The sequence below is a fragment of the Hevea brasiliensis genome, chromosome 2, assembly GCF_030052815.1.
Source record: "Hevea brasiliensis isolate MT/VB/25A 57/8 chromosome 2, ASM3005281v1, whole genome shotgun sequence".
NCBI lineage: Eukaryota > Viridiplantae > Streptophyta > Magnoliopsida > Malpighiales > Euphorbiaceae > Hevea > Hevea brasiliensis.
In genome coordinates this window covers 100,454,120-100,473,864 of record NC_079494.1, presented here as the reverse complement: position 1 = coordinate 100,473,864, position 19,745 = coordinate 100,454,120, and the positions used below count along the sequence as shown (strand labels likewise).

The window sequence follows — 19,745 nt, the reverse complement described above, 5'->3', positions numbered from 1 at the left end:
TCAGTCCCCACCACCACAAACGCCGCCATTACCACAATCACCACCACCCCAGTCACCGCCCCCGCCCCCAAGCCAAATACCACCTCTCATTCCGCCGACTCCCCTCTCGCCGCAATCTGAGCCGCCAAATGAAACACCAATTCTCGACACCCATTCCCCAGAACCTGCGCCTACCCAAACAAAAACAAAAGGCAAAACAAAAAGGGCCGCAGGTAGACTCAAAGAAACCCCTGTCAGAAAACGAAAACGAGTACCCTCTGTCCCTTTCGACTTAAACTCTCCACCTCAGTCCTCTGAACCAGTTAGCAAAAGGACCAGGTCTTCCTCGCAAACCCCAGCACCAGCGGTCCAAACACCAGTAACCCAGTCTCCCTTACACTCTCCAGCACCTGCGTCATCTGCAGATACTATTGAGGAGGTAATTTCTCCATTACCTTGGGCTTTTAGGGATATGGGTATGAAAAAGGCCTATGAGAAATTAGTTTCTAAAACAATTTTGGCAAACAAGTATATGGATGAGCAGATTTTGAAAGAATTAGGCATTTATGACTCTGTATTTGCCTATTTGAATGCTGTTAGCTGGACTGACTTTGCTAAAATTAGGGAACCAGTGTACAAAGATCTAACCCTGGAATTTTTGAGTTCCCTAAGGCTGAGTTTCAAACCAGCAGTGCCTGAACATAGAGATATGATATATTTTCGATGTGCTGGAACTGATAGGGAGTTAGACATGGGTGCTATGAATGCAATTTTTGGTTTTCAGGATTCGGGGTATAAAAACATTGAGTGGCAGCAAACTGTTTATGACCCTGTTCAATTCTGGAAGGATATTGCACCTTTTGGAGGTTATTATAGACAGAGGACTGCAAAAGCCTCTAGGATAGTTGACCATGTATTGAAATACCTCCATAGGTTCATTACTTACACTGTTTTAGGAAGGGGACACAGTAACAGTATTGTGGGTGCTGGGGATTTGTTTCTCTTGTGGTGCATGAAGGAGAGAAAACAAGTAAGTACAGCCCATTTCATAGCTACTCATTGGCACCAAATTGTCACAAAGCATACTAAAGGTAGTATTGTTTTTGGGGGGTATATAACTGCTATAGCAAAATCATTTAGCTTTGATGCTAGTCTATATAAATTGCTGCCAGTTTCTGGGGAATCATATATAGACAGCACAATGTTGCTGCATATGGATGTTTGTGAGAAAATAGGCCATACCTATACTCTGTTACAGCAGCACCCTGATACCCCAGGTACTGCAAACCCCACCACTTTTGCACCAGCAGAACCACAACCAACCTCTACCCCACAGTTTTCAGCAGACATTTTATCCATCTTAAAATCCTTGGAATCCAGAATAACAAATTTCACTGTCCAACCATCTGCTCCCTCACCTGATACCACAGAAATTCTTGCTACCTTGAAAAACTTAGAAATCAAAATTGAAGCCATGGGTCAAGAGCAGGTTAACCAAAAGAAGAAGCTAGAAAAGAAACTTAAAAAGAGATTTTTATCTCTTAAAAAGAAACAGAAGCAACATCAACTTCAAATGCTGGAGCTTTACAACAAACTGGCCCAATCCTACAACAACTTATATCATTGGGGCCAAGCCATGTTTCAAGAAATGAAAGACTTAACAGAAAACTTGGAAACTGCTTCTGAAGCTTCGGATCACAATGAACCAATCAGAACTCAAGCGGACACTCGATGCAAAGAACAAAGGCTTGATAGCAGAACTTGATCAGTAGCAGCAGTTTTAATTTCTGTTTTAAGTTTATTTTTGTAATTTGTTTATTTTAATTTTCAAACTTTGGTCATGGTTGTAATACTTTGGATGGTTGTAATACTTTGGTACTTTGTTTTTATTATTATCTCTGCACTTCTTTCCTTTAGTTTACTTTATTTTATTTTATCTTCTGATATGGACATAAATACTCTGTGAATGTTTCTTGGTTTAATTTTTGATTTAACTGTTACATTTTATTTCTTTACACTCTTTCATTTTCTTGAACATTATTTTAGCACTTTATCTTTTCTTCAATCCTAATTTTGTTGACATTGATGAGTTGCACAAATTTTCTTTGAGCCGCAACTGTTCCACATCAGTTGGAGGTAACAGCTTTCCTTACACCAGTTAAGCTTATGGTATGTTACCAATGCTTATGCTTTCGCTTTACCCTATGCAACAAGTTAAGCAACATCTTAAGCAGTGTAAATTCATACATTTGGGATACTTTTCCACATTTTTTCTCTCTAAAGCTTCATTGTTAATATCACTTTGAGCTAATTTTGGAATTCTTGACCTTATATTGATTTAATCCCCAATTGTATAAATTTCAATAATTGAGTAATTCACACAATTTTGCCCATCTTTGCATTCATTTTAAACATTGAGGACAATGTTTCATTTGAGTTTGGGGGTGAGGGCAAAATTTTTGCAAATTTTTTTTAAATTTAAAAATTTTCATTCATTCATTCATTGCATTTCATTCATCCATATATAGATAATTCATACACTTATACATAAACCACACACATGTCTATACTCATACACATACATTTGCATATAGATTTCATATATATTATACTTAGTTTTAATTTGATTTATGCATTCACTTTAGGATCATGCATATCATAAAAATAATTTTTTACCTTGTCCTTAGAGGATTGAGAATTGCTTTGAAGAGCAATTGAGCTTACTTTTAGAAGGGTTTGATGGATTGAAAGTCCTAGATAGGTGCAAAGTTATTAGATACTTGCCTTAGTTTATATCTTCTTAGCCAAGGGGCACCCAATCAATTGTGTTGACTTTGAGTGCCTAGAGAAAACTCTAGGGTGAGAAGTAGCTAATTGATGTCTCACCAATCCTAGAATAATCTTTCTAAACCTTTCAAGGCGAAATCATAGCATGCACTTGAAAAAGAAATGATCTAGGCATTCTTTGAATTTTAAACCCATATTTTAGCCTTAGCCAACCTCACTTAAAAATTTCCCTTTGGAACCAATTTGAGCCTACATTTATCCCTCTTATTCCTTTGGAACCCTCATTACTACCTAGCCATAAACTCAAATACTTACCTACCCTCCATGAGAATAATTCTTTGAGTGATAGATACACATAAAAAAAATAAAAAATATATATATATAACAATTAGTTGGGAGAAGTGGCTAAAGTAAAAAAGCTAGCAAATTCAATTATGGTATGTAAAGTAATTCACCACTCAAATACACAAAGAAATGAGTTTGGGGGTGAATTGAAAGAGGCAATTATAATTCAAAGTCAATGTTTTTATGTAGTCCCTCTAAAAGCTTCAAAATTATATGCTAGCATTGGTGAATAGTTGTAAAGTTCCTTCTCCCATTTGATTCAAAAAAAAAAAAAAAAAAAAAAAAGATAGAAAAAATTTTGTGTGTCTTGATCTTTTAATAATTTGATTATTCTCATATTTTGTTACCTTTATCCTTTTCTTGTTAGCCACATTATCACCCCCTTAGCCCCATTACAACCCTTGAAAGTCCTTTTGATCTTTTGATGGTGATTTGCTATATTAGTGGAGATTGGAATAGGAGAATTGCCTATGGGATTGTGATATCATTAATCCATTCATTTACGTCCATCATTATTTGAGACACTTTAGTTTGTGGATTACCCTATAGTCTATTTAGGCACGATTATTCTTTGTGATTGATTGGTTTGGGCTTGATGATATGGATAATTGACCCAAGGCTAAGCGGTGATAACTTTGGTAAGGATTGAACTCTTTGTATCTTGAAGGTGGGTATATGGTTTGTTGGTGGCTAAAGGTAAGCTTGAGAGTTTGGATAAGTAATTTTCATAAATTTAAGGTAAGGTACCCCAAATTGTATTAATTGTTTTAATTTGCTTGAGGACAAGCAAAGGTTTGAGTTTGGGGGAATTTGTTACACTCATTTCATATAGGCATTTTAGGGTAGTTTTGCATCCATTTTGCCCTTATATTTTAGTATATTTTATGTTTTTAGCTTTATTTTAGCTTATTTGTTAAATTTAAATACTTTATATTTGATTTTTGTAATTTTGTTGTTTTTGATAGGATTTTGTGGCAAATCAAGGATCAATGAGTGCATTAGGAAGTGATTTGAAGGAATTTGGAATCCTTTAAGCATGGAGGAAAGTTGAAGAAATCAAGCCTTGAAAGAGCAAACCAGCCGAAATTTGCTTGAGACCTTGCTTAAGGTCATGATTAGGGTAAAGCGGCAATACTTAAGGTGCAGCACAGGTCAAGCATGAGCAGAAAAGTCTATTTTACTCTAAGTCTGCCGAGATTTGCTGAAGGTCTGCTTAACCTTAAGCGCAGGCGACTAAGCTGAAATTTGCTAAGAAGTCGCTTAGGGTTGCGAACCCTAAGCGTAATGCCCGTAACGTGAATAGTGTCACGACTTGGATAATTTTACACCTCATTTCCTATCCACTCCTTGTCTTTTATTTACTTTTAGGGTAACTTTTAGGGACCATATAAATTCATCATTTCCTTATTTTTGCCACAAGAGGAAGGAAGGAAAAACAAAAAGGAAAGAAAAATATATAGAAAGAGGGAGAGAAGACGCCATTCTCTAGGAAGAAGGAGCTGCTGCACGAGTTTGGAGCTCCAGAAACCAGAGACCTTGGTTCTTCCACCTGGGTTTTCCCATTTCAGTCCTTTTATCATGTTTTTCTTTATTCTTCCATCTATATTTCTTGTAAATACCATTATGAGTGAGTAATTCCTTTAGATTTCAGAGTTGGGAAATATGTTTTAGATTAATTTGTGGATTTGGATTGGGTATTTCCTTATTTTACATAAATATGAGTTTTGATTCCTTCCTTGTGTGCTTGATTTACTTGCCTAATGTTGGTACCCATTGGGTATTGTGTTAATCTTTGATTGAAGGACCGAAAGGTGAAAGTCATTGATAGTTAATCAAGGATTGGAACTTAAAATCACCTAGATTTAGAAATAAACTAGGACTTTAAGAGGAATTAATTATTGGTTACAAAACTTAATGGGTTTTAAAGTAATCAAATACATACGAAAGTAGGTTTGGTTATTTTAGAATACACTTTGATATGCTTGAAAAAGATATTAAAGGGATTTAGAATCAATTTCCTTCAAACTCTATTTTTCCCTAAAAATTGGAATGCCCAAGACAAATCCCAATTAATTTGTGCATAAACCCCCAACTCTGGAATCACTTTTACCATAATTAGACTTTCGTTTAAATTACCCATTGTTAATTTTAGTTTAATTGCGAACTAGAATTAGAATTTATTTGTTTGCTCTTTACCCATTTCAATTAGATTAATCAATTTACCTTGCTCATTTACATTTACCATTTATTCATTAATCATTAGCCCAAATAATCGCTTCATTCATAGTTTAGTAATCAAACAGCAAATCCTCGTGGGAACGATACTTGATTCATCACTTTATTACTTGAGACGACCCGTATACTTGTGGATAAGTCACATCAGGGGTCACAGTTACAAATCACGTGTTCCCCGTCTTTAAACCTTATTGGAGTGCTGAAGTACCAAGGAGTCAAGATGGGTCAAGGTGGGGATAAGCAATGTTCTGGCATGTACATTACAAACCCAGGACCAAACAACATCATCCATTTGCATTGCCACCTTCCTATGATTCTATCAGCATCTCTAAACCCACCTCCACTACCACCATTCCTCAAGCTATTCCTCCAGATTTACCCAAATGAAGCTTGAAAAGGCACTGCCAAGGGGTGGTCAACGAGTCACAGTAATAGATCAAGTGTTCACCATCTCTAAACCTTCTTGAAGTGTTGAAGCACCAAGGAGTTATGGTGGGTCAAGGTGGGAATATGCAATGTCCTGGTGTCTACATTACAACCTCGGGACCCAACAACGTCATCCATTTGTGTTGCCAACTTTCTATGATTCTATTCAGTGGCAAATGGAAGAAAAGAAGAAAATTTCAAACTTGCAATACTGAAATCTTCCAATTTCAACTTTGGGTTTGTTTGATTGTTGAGTTTGTTTAGCAAAAATTAGGATTCGTTTAATTGTTGAAACCTTAGAGTTTATTTGGAGAAAACTTGGGTTTATTTAGTTGTAAATTTTGGGTTTGTTGAAGATTGATTGTTAAAATTTTCATTTGAATGCTAAAAAGCAGATAGAACTTTTGAATTCTAATTTTGTGGAGGCATTGAAGGAAAGAATAGGATATGGCAAAGTGGGAGAAGAACCAATCAACCAAAATGAACCAAAGTAATTTATTTAAGTTCGATTTGGTTTGGTTGGCCTTTTGAATTAGGTTCAGTTTCTCATAAAATGCAGTTTACTTCTTTTTTTTTAAGGGGGGTGGGTTTGGTTTGAGATTGAACCAACCAATTGAACATCCCTACTTAAAAAAGCATAGGCAATGTTGCAAAACTGAGAATAAGGGGAGAAAAATAGGAAAAGTTAAAGTAACCAAAAAGTAACAGAACTTAAATTTTTGTTCTCCCTTTTTCTCGATCTTAACTCATTGCCTACGCTAAAGGGATAATAGGAAAGGCTAGAGTAACTAGAAGGTAAGTTAACTTACTTTTCGCCACCATGTTTAGAACTACACTCCACCTTAAATTCATTAAACCATGGAAAGATAATGTGTTTGATGTAGTCCATAAAAGGATTCCCTTCAACAATCTTTGAGGAACAATATGCCTTCTTTATCTTCACATTTACTTTTGCCTATGACAACAATTGAAAAGAATAATAAAGTAACAAAGCATATAATGATAACAAATCATATAATGATAATAATGACAGCAACAACACTATAAAAAGACAACCAAGCTTTATATGCAAAGAGCATTCAATTCCTAGATTTTTACATAATTTATTTTTCCTTTTTGAACCAGATTAAAATTCACCATACATAAAGTATGAGAAATCATCTAGATTCTATCAATATTGTGCTTTATGGTCATGCACACGTAACTATTTCATGAGTGTCTTTAGAAAATTGCCCAAATTTTCACAGTGGCGACCCCACCACCACACTCACTAGGTGAACCCTCCAAGAGCAATCTGTGATCATTACCCCGCAAAAAAATATGTTATTAGGTTCATTCAGAACTTAATTCTTCCTATACATCACAATAGAGAGCACTACACCATAAGAATGGAACTTGAAATTTTTCTGCAATAATAAAAATATTATGTGCTCTCCCTCGTTACCATACAATTTCTTTTTTACCCATTGAACTTTATTCATGGAATCACCATACTTCTAAAGACGGGTGTCTACTATGGCAACTACTTTATAGGCTTCAATCCCATTCCCCTCGATGTTTGAAGAATTTGCTAGCATGCCAGTCCTTTACTGAGCAGATCCGTAATATTACTTTCAGACCTGATAAAGTCTAAAGAAATCACACCATGAGAAATCAAATGGCGTATAGATTTATGTCTAACTATTAGGTGCCTCCTTTTTTCATTAAAATTTTTACTTTTAGCTCTAGCTATAGTAGCTTGACTGTCACAATGTATTGAAATTGGAAGTAAAGGTTTAACAATGAAAGGCAAGTCATTCATAAAATTCTGAAGCCATTTTGCTTCAGTACGAGTAGCATCTAAAGACATTAATTATGCTTCCATAGTAGAGCGAGAAATTATTATTTGTTTTGCAGACTTCCATGAGACTGCACTACCGCTAATGATAAAAACATAGCCACTAGTTGATTTAGTTTCTTATGAATCAAAAATCCAATTAGCATCACTATAAGTTTTAGGTTCATCTTCAAGCAAGAAGGTGAAAAAATCAGTACCAAAAACTTTAGTTTTTCTACTTCTCTTACTTCTTCTAGGTTCATATAAACTCACTTTATTATGATTAGAACTATAAGGACCCTCATTAACAAGTCTAGATAACACATTTTTCATAAGAAATATATTTTCAAAGAAACATGCATCTTTAGATTCCATAATAATATTATTAAAAATTTCAGGAATATTAGAATGTAATACTAGAAAACGATATGAATTACTATTCAAAGAATATCCAACAAAAGCACAATCAATAGTTTTAGGACCTATTTTTCTTTTTTTAGTAATAGGAATATTAACCTTAGCTAAACACCCCCACACTTTAAAATATTTCAAAGAGGGTTTTTTGTTATTCCATAATTCATATGGTGTTTTACTAGAATTTTTATAAGGAATTCTATTTAAAATAAGACATGCAGAATATAAAGCCTCACCTCATAAATTATTAGGTAAACCAGAACTAAGCAACATAGCATTAACCATATCCATTAAGGTCCTATTTTTTCTTTATGCTATTTCATTAAATTGAGGTGAATATGGAGCAGTAACATGATGGATAATACTATGCAATTCACAAAAATCATTCATTTCATTAGAAGAATACTCACCACCTCTATCAGAACGTAAAATTTTTATTTTCCTTTCTAGTTGATTTTCAACTTCTGCTTTATAAACTTTAAATTTATCAAATAATTCACTTTTAGAATTAATTAAATACACATAGCAAAATTTAGAAAAATCATCAATAAATGTAACAAAATATCTCTTACCACCACGAATCAAAATATTATTACTATCACAAATATCACTATGAATTAATTCTAACAAGCATGTTTCCCTTTCCACAGATTTAAAAGGTTTCTTGGGTTATTTTGCTTGAACACAAATTTGACATTTATTCTTTTTATTAATTTCATGTTTTGGAATTAAATCAAACTCTTCATTCTTTTTATAGTATCAAAATTTACATGTCCAAGTCTACCATGCCAAAAAGTATCACATTCAATATTAGTAACATAAGTAAAAGAAATGCATTAATAGAAGAAGGCATTACATTCAACTTATAAAGTCCATCAACCAAATAACCTTTACCAATAAAATTATCATGTTTACTAATAACAACTTTATTGGAACCAAGAACAAGTTTAAAACCATACTGATCTAACAAAGATGCACTAATTAAATTTTTCCTAAGAGAATGAATATGAAAAACTCTATCTAATACAAGAAAATTTTTAGAAGACAATTCCAGTTTTATTTGGCATTCTCCTAAGACTTGAGCCTCACTCCCATTCCCCATTCTCACAGATCTTGTGCCTGATATCTGATATGAAGCAAAATAATTTCTATTAGCGCACACATAAACATTAGCCCCAGAGTCTATCCACCACTCATTTGAAAAAATTATACTGGACTCTAGGTTAGCGACAAAGTACCTGTGAGATGGGGATTGGGAGCTATCTCTAATGGTCACTGTATTAGCTTGTGGTTTTTTAGTAGAAGGTGCCTTATTGTGTTGACCATGACGCTTGAAGCAATTTTTGGCAACATGATTGGCCTTTCCACAAACCCAAAATTCTACATCCTTTTTTCTGATTAAAATTGTTACCTTTCATTTTATTATTGTTGTTCCCATTAAAATTCTTTTTGGATGCAACCTTCTTAAAACTCTTAGATTTTGGTTTGCGAAAATTTTCAACAACATGTGCCTTGGCTTGAAATTCAATTTTTTTAATTTTGGGGTTGTGCAAGACGATGCCTATCTTCAATTCTCAAAGAGACGCAATTCATCAAAAGAGAAATTTTCATGTTTCTATTTCAAACTTCTAGCAAAATCGAACTATGAATGTAATAATTTTTTAATAAGAGATGTAACTAAAATAGAATCATCAATTGAAACATCTTTTATTTTCATGTCAAAAATAATGTTTTCAAAATCATGAATTTGGTCAGAAACACTTTTTTTATCAACCATTTGAAAATCAAGCCATTTTTCAATTGAACATTTTTTCAAACCCTTTTCTTCAGTGCTATATTTATAATTTAAAGCTTCCCACCATTCAAGAGCAGTTTTGGTATGACAGAAAATACGATAAATATTATCAGACAAGGCACTTAAGATTTTTCCATGACATAAAATATCTTTATCAATTAAATCATTCTTAACAGTAGTAGACTGACTAGTGGATGAAACAACTGCAACAGTTTTTTCAGTGGGAAAAGAAGACTCTCTATCCTTAAATTCAGTCAAAATCACAGAAAACAGTCCTAATTCAGTAAGCCAAAATTTCATTTGTTGTTGCCAACAAAGGAAATTTTGTCCAGTAAATTTTTCTAGTTTGCTAGACAAAGATTTCAACACATTCATTTCAACAATCAAGCACATAATTTCAACAATCAGATTAAATAAAAAACAGTAAATATGGACCACAAACAAACAATAAAATTTAAATGATAACAATATAAAATCAAGAGAAAAAAATGATTAGAGTAGCCTGTAAATTTGTAGATTGAAGCAGGCAGAATTTTGGCGCTACCCTTTGAGAGAAAATGACCCGTCTGCACCGAGTAATCAATCAACCTAATCTCTCTCGTAAGATACTTCAATCTGTTGGAGCTCTTGTGTGCAGCTAAGAGTTTTCCGAACCGATTATTCTCAATACTCAGAATTTATTGATCGATATATCCAAAACTATTAGACAGAAAAATTACTTCCTTTGATAGAGTAAAAAAAAAATTGAGGCAAGACATAATAAATAAATAAATATAAAACAAATATATAACAATCAATTCGTGATAGATAGAAGAAAATAAGATTAAAGATTATATGAGATTTAGTGGAGAGTACTGACGATAATTGGTGATTCATGAACAGAAAAAATATGTTTTTCAATGATTAAAAAATCTCTAATTTTAATCCACTAATGAGAGATATTAGAGTACTAATCCTTAAAAGTAACAAGTAAGTAACGTTAAAAAATAAAAATAAAATTAGTTCCCAAAAAATAAGAAATAAACTTTACTGGGTCAAAAATATTTTTTTTAATTATTATATATATATTTTAAATTTTAAATCAAAAATCCAACAGCATTGCCATCCACTTTTGAGACCTTGCATGGCATTACAATGTAATGGTGGCTATGGAGTTTTCTGTCGCCTTGTCGGCAGTTAGTTATATGAAGAGACATTGACTCCAACTCCCTCGTTAAAGCTCTTACGGAGATCCTGTTTACCTAGGATTTTTTTATTAGGGGCTGGGGCTTGTGTACGTGGGCTGGCGATTTAGATCTTCTTTAGCGTTGAATCCAATTTTTTAGAACCATGGGCCTGCTAGGCCTTAGGCCTTTCTCATCCATACATGAATCGATAATTATAAATTTTGCAAGATCTCTTCTCACGAGTATTCATTTATTGGACAGCTTTTTTTAGGGGTGAGCAAATTTCGGTCTATATTAAAAAATTAAATTAAATTGAATTAATTTGATTTAATTATTTTAATTTTAAAATTCAATCGATTCAATTTAATTTATAAATTTTGATAATTTCTGTTAATCGGTTCGATTAGACTATTTTCATAAAAAAAAAAAAAAATGAACCGAACCAAAATTATATATATATATTAAGGAAACTCTAAAATTTTTGAGTTCTGATTTTTAAGTTTTTTTATGTTTTTATTATTGAGATTTAATGTTGAAAATATGAAATCTTATGAAATTCGGTTTGAATAATTTAAAATCGAATCAAACCGATATTTATCGATTTGGTTTAGTTCAATTCCCTATTAGTAATCAATTTAGTTCGATTTTCAAAATTTTTTATTTTCAATTTTTAACTTTATCAATTCAGTTCAGTTTGAAATCGAACCGACCGTTTATCCACCCTACTCTTACTCCCCTTATAATAAAAATAATAATAATAAGTAAATAAAGAAAATAATAATTAATATTATATGGGAGAGGGTTGTAATTTTCTTGTCACGTGATATTCTATACAACCACATTCACGCTATATTCTATACAACCACATTTCACTTGTCACGTGATTCCACAGTGAAACTTGGAAAAAGAAAAAGCCCCGACGACACCGTTGGAATACAAAAATTGTTTTATTTTATTTGGTCTGATTTTTTTCTTTTTTCTCAAAGATTTGGTCGGCATGTTTTTCTTCCTACTCAATACAGATAGGCTATTTTCTTCACTTTTGGCTGTGTGCATCACTCGTACGTAGGCCTCACATGGGGATCCGAATTATTAATAGTTTAATATTAAAGACTAAAAAAAAATAAAATTTATTTTTATAAAAAAATAAAATTTATTTTTTAATTTATTTGTTAATGATTAATAATTAAATGTAAAATTAATTTGCAGATGAATTTTAATTACAAAATTTGAAATTTCAAAGATTTAAACAGATCAAATGAATTAACTAGGACTTATATGATTATTAAACTATTTTAGTGGAGACCTTTTACTTTTTTTGTTTTTTAAAGAAGAAATGTGAAGGTATCTCCCTTAGTTGCTAATGACTTAGAAAAGTAATCTTCATTTTCCCAGCCCCACATGTCAATAGAAAAGAAAAAAAAAATATTAAAATTAATTACCATTCTCTAATCATACCACCCATCATCAATTAAATTAAAATGAATAAGTAGTCCTATTAATTCTTATAATTTAGAAACAATGCCAGGGCTAAACCCTATATAAAACTTGCCAGTTGGTAGCTCATGCGGCGGAAGTAATGCCAGCCTAGCACCAACTTCAGCGGCATCAGCGGCGGTGTGAGCGCCTTTACCACGGGTCATAGACGTCTGAGTAAAGCCAGGGCAGAAACAATTTACGCATATTCCACAATCTTTATATCGTCTTGCTAAAACCCTAGAGTATGCATTTATTGCTAGCTTTGATACTGCGTAATCTGTCCATATCTCAGGCCAGCCTTGGCTCTTCCACGTCCCTTTCTTCACATTTTCAAGAAACGTATTTACCATCCCTTCAATCTGCTCTTCTGATAAGTTTTCGCTTAGCAACATCTCTTTCATAGTAGGGTTTTTCATCTTCTGCATCAATAAATATTTTAATGGGATGATCATGATATCAACAACTTGTAAAATATTCATTGAAATAAGGAGTTGGAATCATTGTATTCATTGAAAGGCTATATAATTTATTGAAGCTGATCTTGAGGAAGGAAAAATCATTTTCACTTACATTAATAGAGCCAAGTCTTGAGCTAATGTTAAGGATGCGGCTGGAAGAATTTGATCGACGAAACATTGGCAAGAGTGCCTCAATCAGCAATTTGGGACCATAGAAATTGGTTTTGATGACAGTCTCTGCATGCTCCACTGAGTTTTCATGGATGTCATTGAATGATACCGCAGCATTGTTCACCTGATCATGAATATTTTTAAAAATTAAATAAATTAAAAAATTTTAAAAAAGAAAACAAAAATCAATACTTCTAATTAATTAACAAGTGATATGTTTATTTTCAACAATAATTCAAAATAATATAAATTCAAGATCATGGATTTTTGGAAATTAATATATTTATCTAGACAATAAAAATAAAATTGACTTTTAAGTTGTGGACTAGGAACATTGAGAAGACTAAAAAGAGAAATTTAAGTGGTGTAAATGAGCTACATTGAGTCAAACTTTGAATAGTCTATATTTGTTAGATTTTTAGTGAATTTGAGTTTGAATTTAAAGCTTAAATTCAACTCGTACAAGTTTTATTTAGTTCAAATCTGTTCGTATTTATCTTATTTATTAAGTTTGTGACTTCAAGCTTGACTTATTTAATTTAATTAGTCAAATTAATGAAAAATATATTTTTTAATAATTAATATCTAAATTTTATTTAATGATAATCTCAATAAATTATAATAATTAAATTAATAATAATAAAAAAATTAATTAAATTATAATAATAATCATAAATCATATATATAGGCGTATATTTTAATTATGCTTTTAATTATATAATATTGATATTTTTAAAAGCTATTAGAATAATATAATTTTTTATTTGATCAAAATGTATGTAATTTTAAAATAAGTAGATAAATTATAAATAATGATACTTTACTTATAACTTATGATTTATTTTAAATAATTTTTTAAATTTATAAGTTAAAATAAATATTAATTTACTTATAATTTTTTATTTATAAATAAATTTAATTGAACACCCTCTTATATATAAATAACATATACCCATTATATATTGAATGCTGGTTATCATTTCCAATTTTGTTTCTTTTAACTCTAATGAACATTTTGTTTTTAATTGCTATTAATTACATTGATAAATGCAACAACAATACATTTCAAAGAAAAAATAAAACATATTCCAAACATCATATGACTAAAGAAAATGATGCATACAAACATCACTGAAATTGCATGTGAGACTGATCCAATTTCCTCCAGCACTACACATGCAACGTACCATTAATTTTATATGTACAATGCCATCACCAATTTGATTTGCTTATTAATTATTTAATAAATCATACTTATGTGTATGCTTTTCAAACGATATAACTTAATAATTTTATTTTGATTTATATTTATATAATAAATAAAATCTCTTTTATATAATTAAAAAATTAAAATTTTATTTTTTAAGAGGATATTGACCAAAAAATTATATTTTTCAAAATTTCCTAATTTTTACACGATGATATATGTTTTATTTTGTATTTTTATATTTTTTATATAATAAAATTTTAACAGAAACTTAATTTGAGATTTATGGTTTTGAAGATTATTTCAATATAATTGAATAAAGCTAAAATCTCATTAATTTTATGATTTTTTTATGTTAAAAGTATCTTTTGATTATTGATTTTTATTTAAAAGTTATTTACCCACCTTTAATTTTATCTCATTTCACACCTAAATTTTATATATAAAAATGTAACTATTTAATATTACAATCATAAATATGTGATTTGCATTCGCTTTAACTTTTTTTATTATATTTTTATAAAATTTAAAAAGTTAATAGTTGTATTTTTATAAGTTCAGAAATTTAATAATTACATATATAAAAAGTTTAAGAAATAAAGAGATTATTAAATGCACTTCATATATATATATATATATATAATCTCTCACAATCATGCGAGATTTATTTAATGAGAACTTATTTTTTTTATTTTAAAAAAAAAATACTACCTCATGTGTATCAAAGTATTTTAGTATTTTATAATTTTTTATTTTTTATGAAAAGATTAGGACAAATGATACTTTTTGCCATTTTATTATTATTATTAAATACATTATTATATGTGTGTGCAGGTCAAAGAAATGATTTTTTTTAGTCAGATGATTTAGTAGAATAATGCTGTAATGCAATTCAAAAGGAATAATCGTAGCGAAGGAAACTTACAAGAATATCCAAGACTCCAAAATCCTTTTCAAACTGGGAAACGAAGCTTTTAATGGAAGCAGGATCCGAAACATCAAGGCGATAGAAGTGTACGGAGAGATCACCATGGCCATTTCTTAGCTGCTCAATAGCCTTGCATCCCCTCTCTACATCTCTAGCTGTTAATATCACGGTGAGTCCCGACTCTGCTAGTTGTTTCACTAGCGAGAACCCAATTCCTTTGTTCGCTCCGGTGACTATCGCAACAGTGTCCTTCGTCCACCATCTGTTTTGAAAAATGGTTATAACCAAGAAAATTGAAAAAAAAAAAGAGAGAAAATGGAAAGAAAAATTCAAAATTTGATACCTGGTGGAGGAGACAGAAGAAGAGAGAAAAGGGTCATGTTCTTTTACTTCCATTGTTGCAGAAGGTGATGAGGATTGAAGAGGAGAGAGCAGTGGTGGTTGTTTTTGGGTATAGAAGGAACAGAAAGGAAGGTTTCTTGGGCATATATAAGGACAATAAACCAGCAAGTGCGACAAAGGAAAGTGGAGGCGTCAACCAGTATTGAAGTTGTCTCCAAATAAAGTTTCAAGTAATAAATTAAGGCCACCAAAGTGGGCTGTGTTAAACAGAGAAGGATGTCCATTGGCAATTTGGCCTACCCCTACCCTGCACTTGCCCTCCCCCACTACTGTTCAAAGTTCAAACAAGGAAACTTCCTTGTTTCCTATTTGCATTTTGCAATACAATTGGATTGATTTGAATTTTTCAATGGAAAAGTGGAAATTTGCCTTAATTTCAATGGTAAAAGTTTCAAAGTTAAGTCAATCAGCAATAGTAGTATTATATTATTAACGGGAATATTCGGTTATATGTTAGTCTAAAAGATCTTATGCAGTGTAGGCTGTGGTCAAAAGTCATTGTGAAACAATTAAATAATACTTTATTTAAGAGGTCCATGGGCCTCTTATTCTACTTGTAGGTGAAGGAAGAGAAGTGGGAATTAATCACCGCCACACTTGGGATTGAAGGATAATTTATTCGGTATAATAATTATTTAATAAATACATCTTAATTATTAATTATAATAAAATTCATATGAAATTTATTATAATTAATAGTTATAATTATATTTTAAAATTTTCCATGTTGAAGGCTTGTGAATTCCTTCATTTTCTCCTTCAATTTGCCAAATTAGTCTACCTTCTTTAGGATTATTAAATAAGATAAATTATAAATTAATATTTAAAATTTATAAAAAAAAATATAATTTTTAAGTTTTATTTTATTAATAAAATATTCATTCATCAAAATTTATATTTAATGTATATATATATCTAAAATATAATAAATATTTTTTTATTAATATGTCCCTTATATATTGTGTTCTAAATTTTCAAGAATAATTGTGTCATAATGTATATTAAATACGTGCAAATTTAAATTTGGAGGATTAAAATAATTTAATCATGATTTTTCGTGATTTGTAATAAAATTTTATGGGTAAATATTATATTGACTAAATAAATTACACAATATGTTAATTTTTAATTTATATATTTTTGTAAAAAAATGTCCAATCACACTATTTTTTTTATCGTCAATCACACTAATTTTGATTATTATTCAAGAAATAAAAAAAAATTTAATTATCTAATGGCAAACTGAGATTTTAGAAGAAAATACAAATGAAAAAAGGTCATTATGTATAAATAAAAAATAATAATAAAAGGAGAAAGATAAAATATTTACACAAATAAATTTCGATGGAGGAACTATTTTATTTTAATTATTTAAATTATAATTAACTACATATTTTTCAATGATCAGTATAATAAATGAATTGGAAAATTTTTCAATCAAAGAGTCCATTAGTTTTAAAAATAAAAATAAAAATTTAAAATTAAGATAAATTTAATCTTATAATTTTTGTACTTCATATTTAAAAAAAAAAAAAAGGTTTTAATGATATAAAGAGGAAGAGGAGCACATGGCTAAATGCTTCTCCTTCAAGCACATAACTTTTTTATTTTTTGTTTTCACGCCAAAGATGGAAATTTTCTTGTTCATTGCCTCTTGTCATGCCTCACATGTTTTGTAGATTTTCCATGATTTTCATCCAAATTGAATTAAATTAATAATTTTAATTTTAAAGTTTGGAAGATTGGGATTAAACCTAAGAGTCCTTCAGCCAAAATTTCATTTTTTTTTATTTTAGTTAATTAAATTCGATTCTAATCAAATTTAACTATCAATTTTTAGAAAAAAACTAATTTAAAAAAAATTATTTAGCACAAAATTAAATTGAATTAATTAATTTTAGTCCAATCTAAATTTTTATTTTAGTCAAATATGAGGGAGAGGTTGTTTTCTGTTCATGATAGCTCTTCCCTCCCCTCTTTAGATCATTTCTTCTTTCTTTTTATTTTTCCTATTACTTGAGTCTGCTAACGCGGCTTGTTCCTCTATTAACACATAATAGCTAAAACTCAGCTGTCTACTTCATATACATCAAATTCTTTAAAAAAACAAAAAATCTAGATAGAATTTATTTTATTATTAAATCAGACAAAATACCAATGACTATTTGAAAAATGTATATCTTCTATTATTATCATCTTCAAGCAGAAATATTTTATATCATTATATTAAAATATCAACAAATTTTATTATCTATGATAATAAGTTCTACACTTAATTTATAAGAGTAAGATCTTATCCCTCTTGTAATTATTTATAAAACTTAAAATTTTGATATTATTAGTGAATTTATATTTTTCTAAAAAAATTATTTTAATTTGAAGCTAAATAACCCATTGCCTCTAAAAATAAGAAATTCAATACTGATGATATTATTCTTATTCCCTCTTTTATATAATTTTTGTGATGGATAAAAATATTATGTGATTTCACACTTAATATTTAAGGAGCAAAATTTTATTTTTAATTAAAATATCATAAAATGTGACCAGCATCATTAATTAATTTATTTACATAATTTTAATAAATTTTATCTATTCAATACAAAAAATCATATTATATATATATATATATATATATATATATATATATATATATATATATATATATGTTAGCAAAAAGAGAGGAAAAGAAATGGAAGAAAATGTAAGCATAGAAAATTCAGAAACTCTTATGTTGCATTTGTTTCACAAATTTTTTTTTAAAATATTTTTCATATTTTTTAGAATTAAAGATATTTAAAAAAATAATTAATATCAAATAAAAAATTAAGTTATTTTTTATTTTTTAAATTTTAATAATTTTATTAAAATGTGAAAACATTTATATATATGAAATATATCATATTAATTTCACATTGCAACTAAATAATATAAAATATTTTTATAGAAAATATTTTCTTTCATAAAAAATATTTTTCACATACAAGTAATTTTCCGTGAAACAAACGGAACCTAAAAACTTTATCTATTTCACTGAAAATATTTTTTTTAAAATATTTTCTGCATAAAGGGTACTCAAGAAAATGAGCCAATGTGATTAAAAGAAAAATTAAGTTATTTAAAAAAAATTCTCTTTTACAATAAAAAATTATTTTTTATTTTTTAAACTTTGATAATATTATTAAAATGTAATAACACTTATATATATATATATATATATATATCATTAGTTTAATATTTCAATCAATATAATGAAAAATTTTTTTATGAAAAATTTATTTTAATATGAAAAATATTTTTTATATATAAATTATTTTCTGTAAAATAAATGGAGCCTAAATTAACCAAAACTAAATAAAAAGAGAGTACCAAAGTAATGTGAGATTCCAAATAATCAGTCTCATACACCAAGACACTGAAAAGATAACAGACAGTACTACACCTCACCACACAACCACAAGAACAACACACAAGAAAAAAAATATCATTTTTAACATTATCAGTTCTAAGTAAATATATATGTACAATCTTTGGGAAGAAGGGATTCAACATAAGAAGAAAATCAAAAAAGCTGTTAGATAAGAGGATCACAATTGGTAAAAGCTCATGGTAGCCTAAATAATATGCAATTCTCATGATGTTACCCAAACAATTATGGTGGAATCTTGCTTTTGACATAGCACAAAAAAAAAATACGTAGAGAAATTTTTCAGAAAACAGCAGATGCCATGTAATTCATGCATCTAGTTTTAGGTGATGAATGATGGCATGTGTATATATATATATATATATATATGCACATTGACAATAAGCAGTGTTTATGCTTTGCATGCTTGGAATCCACAATATAGTAAAGTGGGGGTATCATGCTTAAAAAGAAGGGGTAGACAAAAAGCCACAAACTAACAAGCATTCATCAATAATTAATTACTTAAATTAAAAGTAGACAAATTTTTGTAGCTTGTTCTTGTCCACTCTTTTTAGGCTTCACATGCCTCCTTCACTCTAGGATAGGGGGGACCTCTACCTCACTTGTGTTTCTTTTTCTTTTTCTTTGTTAAGGAATCTGGTATTGATTAAACCTTTGCTTTAGGCTTTGATCATGTTCTGGGGCTGAACTAGTAAGTTCAGATTGGA

At 29.8% G+C, this 19,745-nt stretch overlaps 2 protein-coding genes across 2 annotated transcripts; both read right to left on the bottom strand.

The window, feature by feature from the left end:
- On the bottom strand, nucleotides 1-1,455 carry LOC131177949 (glycine-rich cell wall structural protein 1-like). The gene is made up of 2 exons (XM_058143131.1): nucleotides 1,236-1,455; nucleotides 1-170 (listed from the first exon to the last, which is right to left on the bottom strand). Exons 1-2 carry the CDS (start codon nucleotides 1,453-1,455, stop codon nucleotides 1-3), a joined length of 390 nt encoding a protein of 129 aa, XP_057999114.1.
- A 10,919-nt stretch (nucleotides 1,456-12,374) lies between these two features.
- Nucleotides 12,375-15,766, bottom strand: LOC110633828 ((+)-neomenthol dehydrogenase). Its single transcript, XM_021782605.2, has 4 exons — nucleotides 15,550-15,766; nucleotides 15,204-15,468; nucleotides 13,013-13,195; nucleotides 12,375-12,861 (listed from the first exon to the last, which is right to left on the bottom strand). The coding sequence occupies exons 1-4, from the start codon at nucleotides 15,600-15,602 to the stop codon at nucleotides 12,469-12,471; spliced, it is 894 nt and encodes a 297-aa protein (XP_021638297.2). The 5' UTR covers nucleotides 15,603-15,766; the 3' UTR covers nucleotides 12,375-12,468.
- Between the last annotated feature and the right edge of the window lie 3,979 nt (nucleotides 15,767-19,745).

Bases quoted from the DNA above. Each gene is read 5' to 3' on its own strand.
- LOC131177949 (XM_058143131.1), bottom strand. From the start codon at position 1,455: ATGGCTTCAATTTTGATTTCTAAGTTTTTCAAGGTAGCAAGAATTTCT. The intron at 171-1,235 runs GTAACAGAGTAT...TTGTTTGGGTAG, and splicing joins TGGGGTATCAGGGTGCTGCT to GCGCAGGTTCTGGGGAATGG.
- LOC110633828 (XM_021782605.2), bottom strand. From the start codon at position 15,602: ATGGAAGTAAAAGAACATGACCCTTTTCTCTCTTCTTCTGTCTCCTCC. The intron at 15,469-15,549 runs GTATCAAATTTT...TTTTCAAAACAG, and splicing joins TCTTCTGTCTCCTCCACCAG to ATGGTGGACGAAGGACACTG. The intron at 12,862-13,012 runs GTAAGTGAAAAT...TTATTGATGCAG, and splicing joins CAAGACTTGGCTCTATTAAT to AAGATGAAAAACCCTACTAT.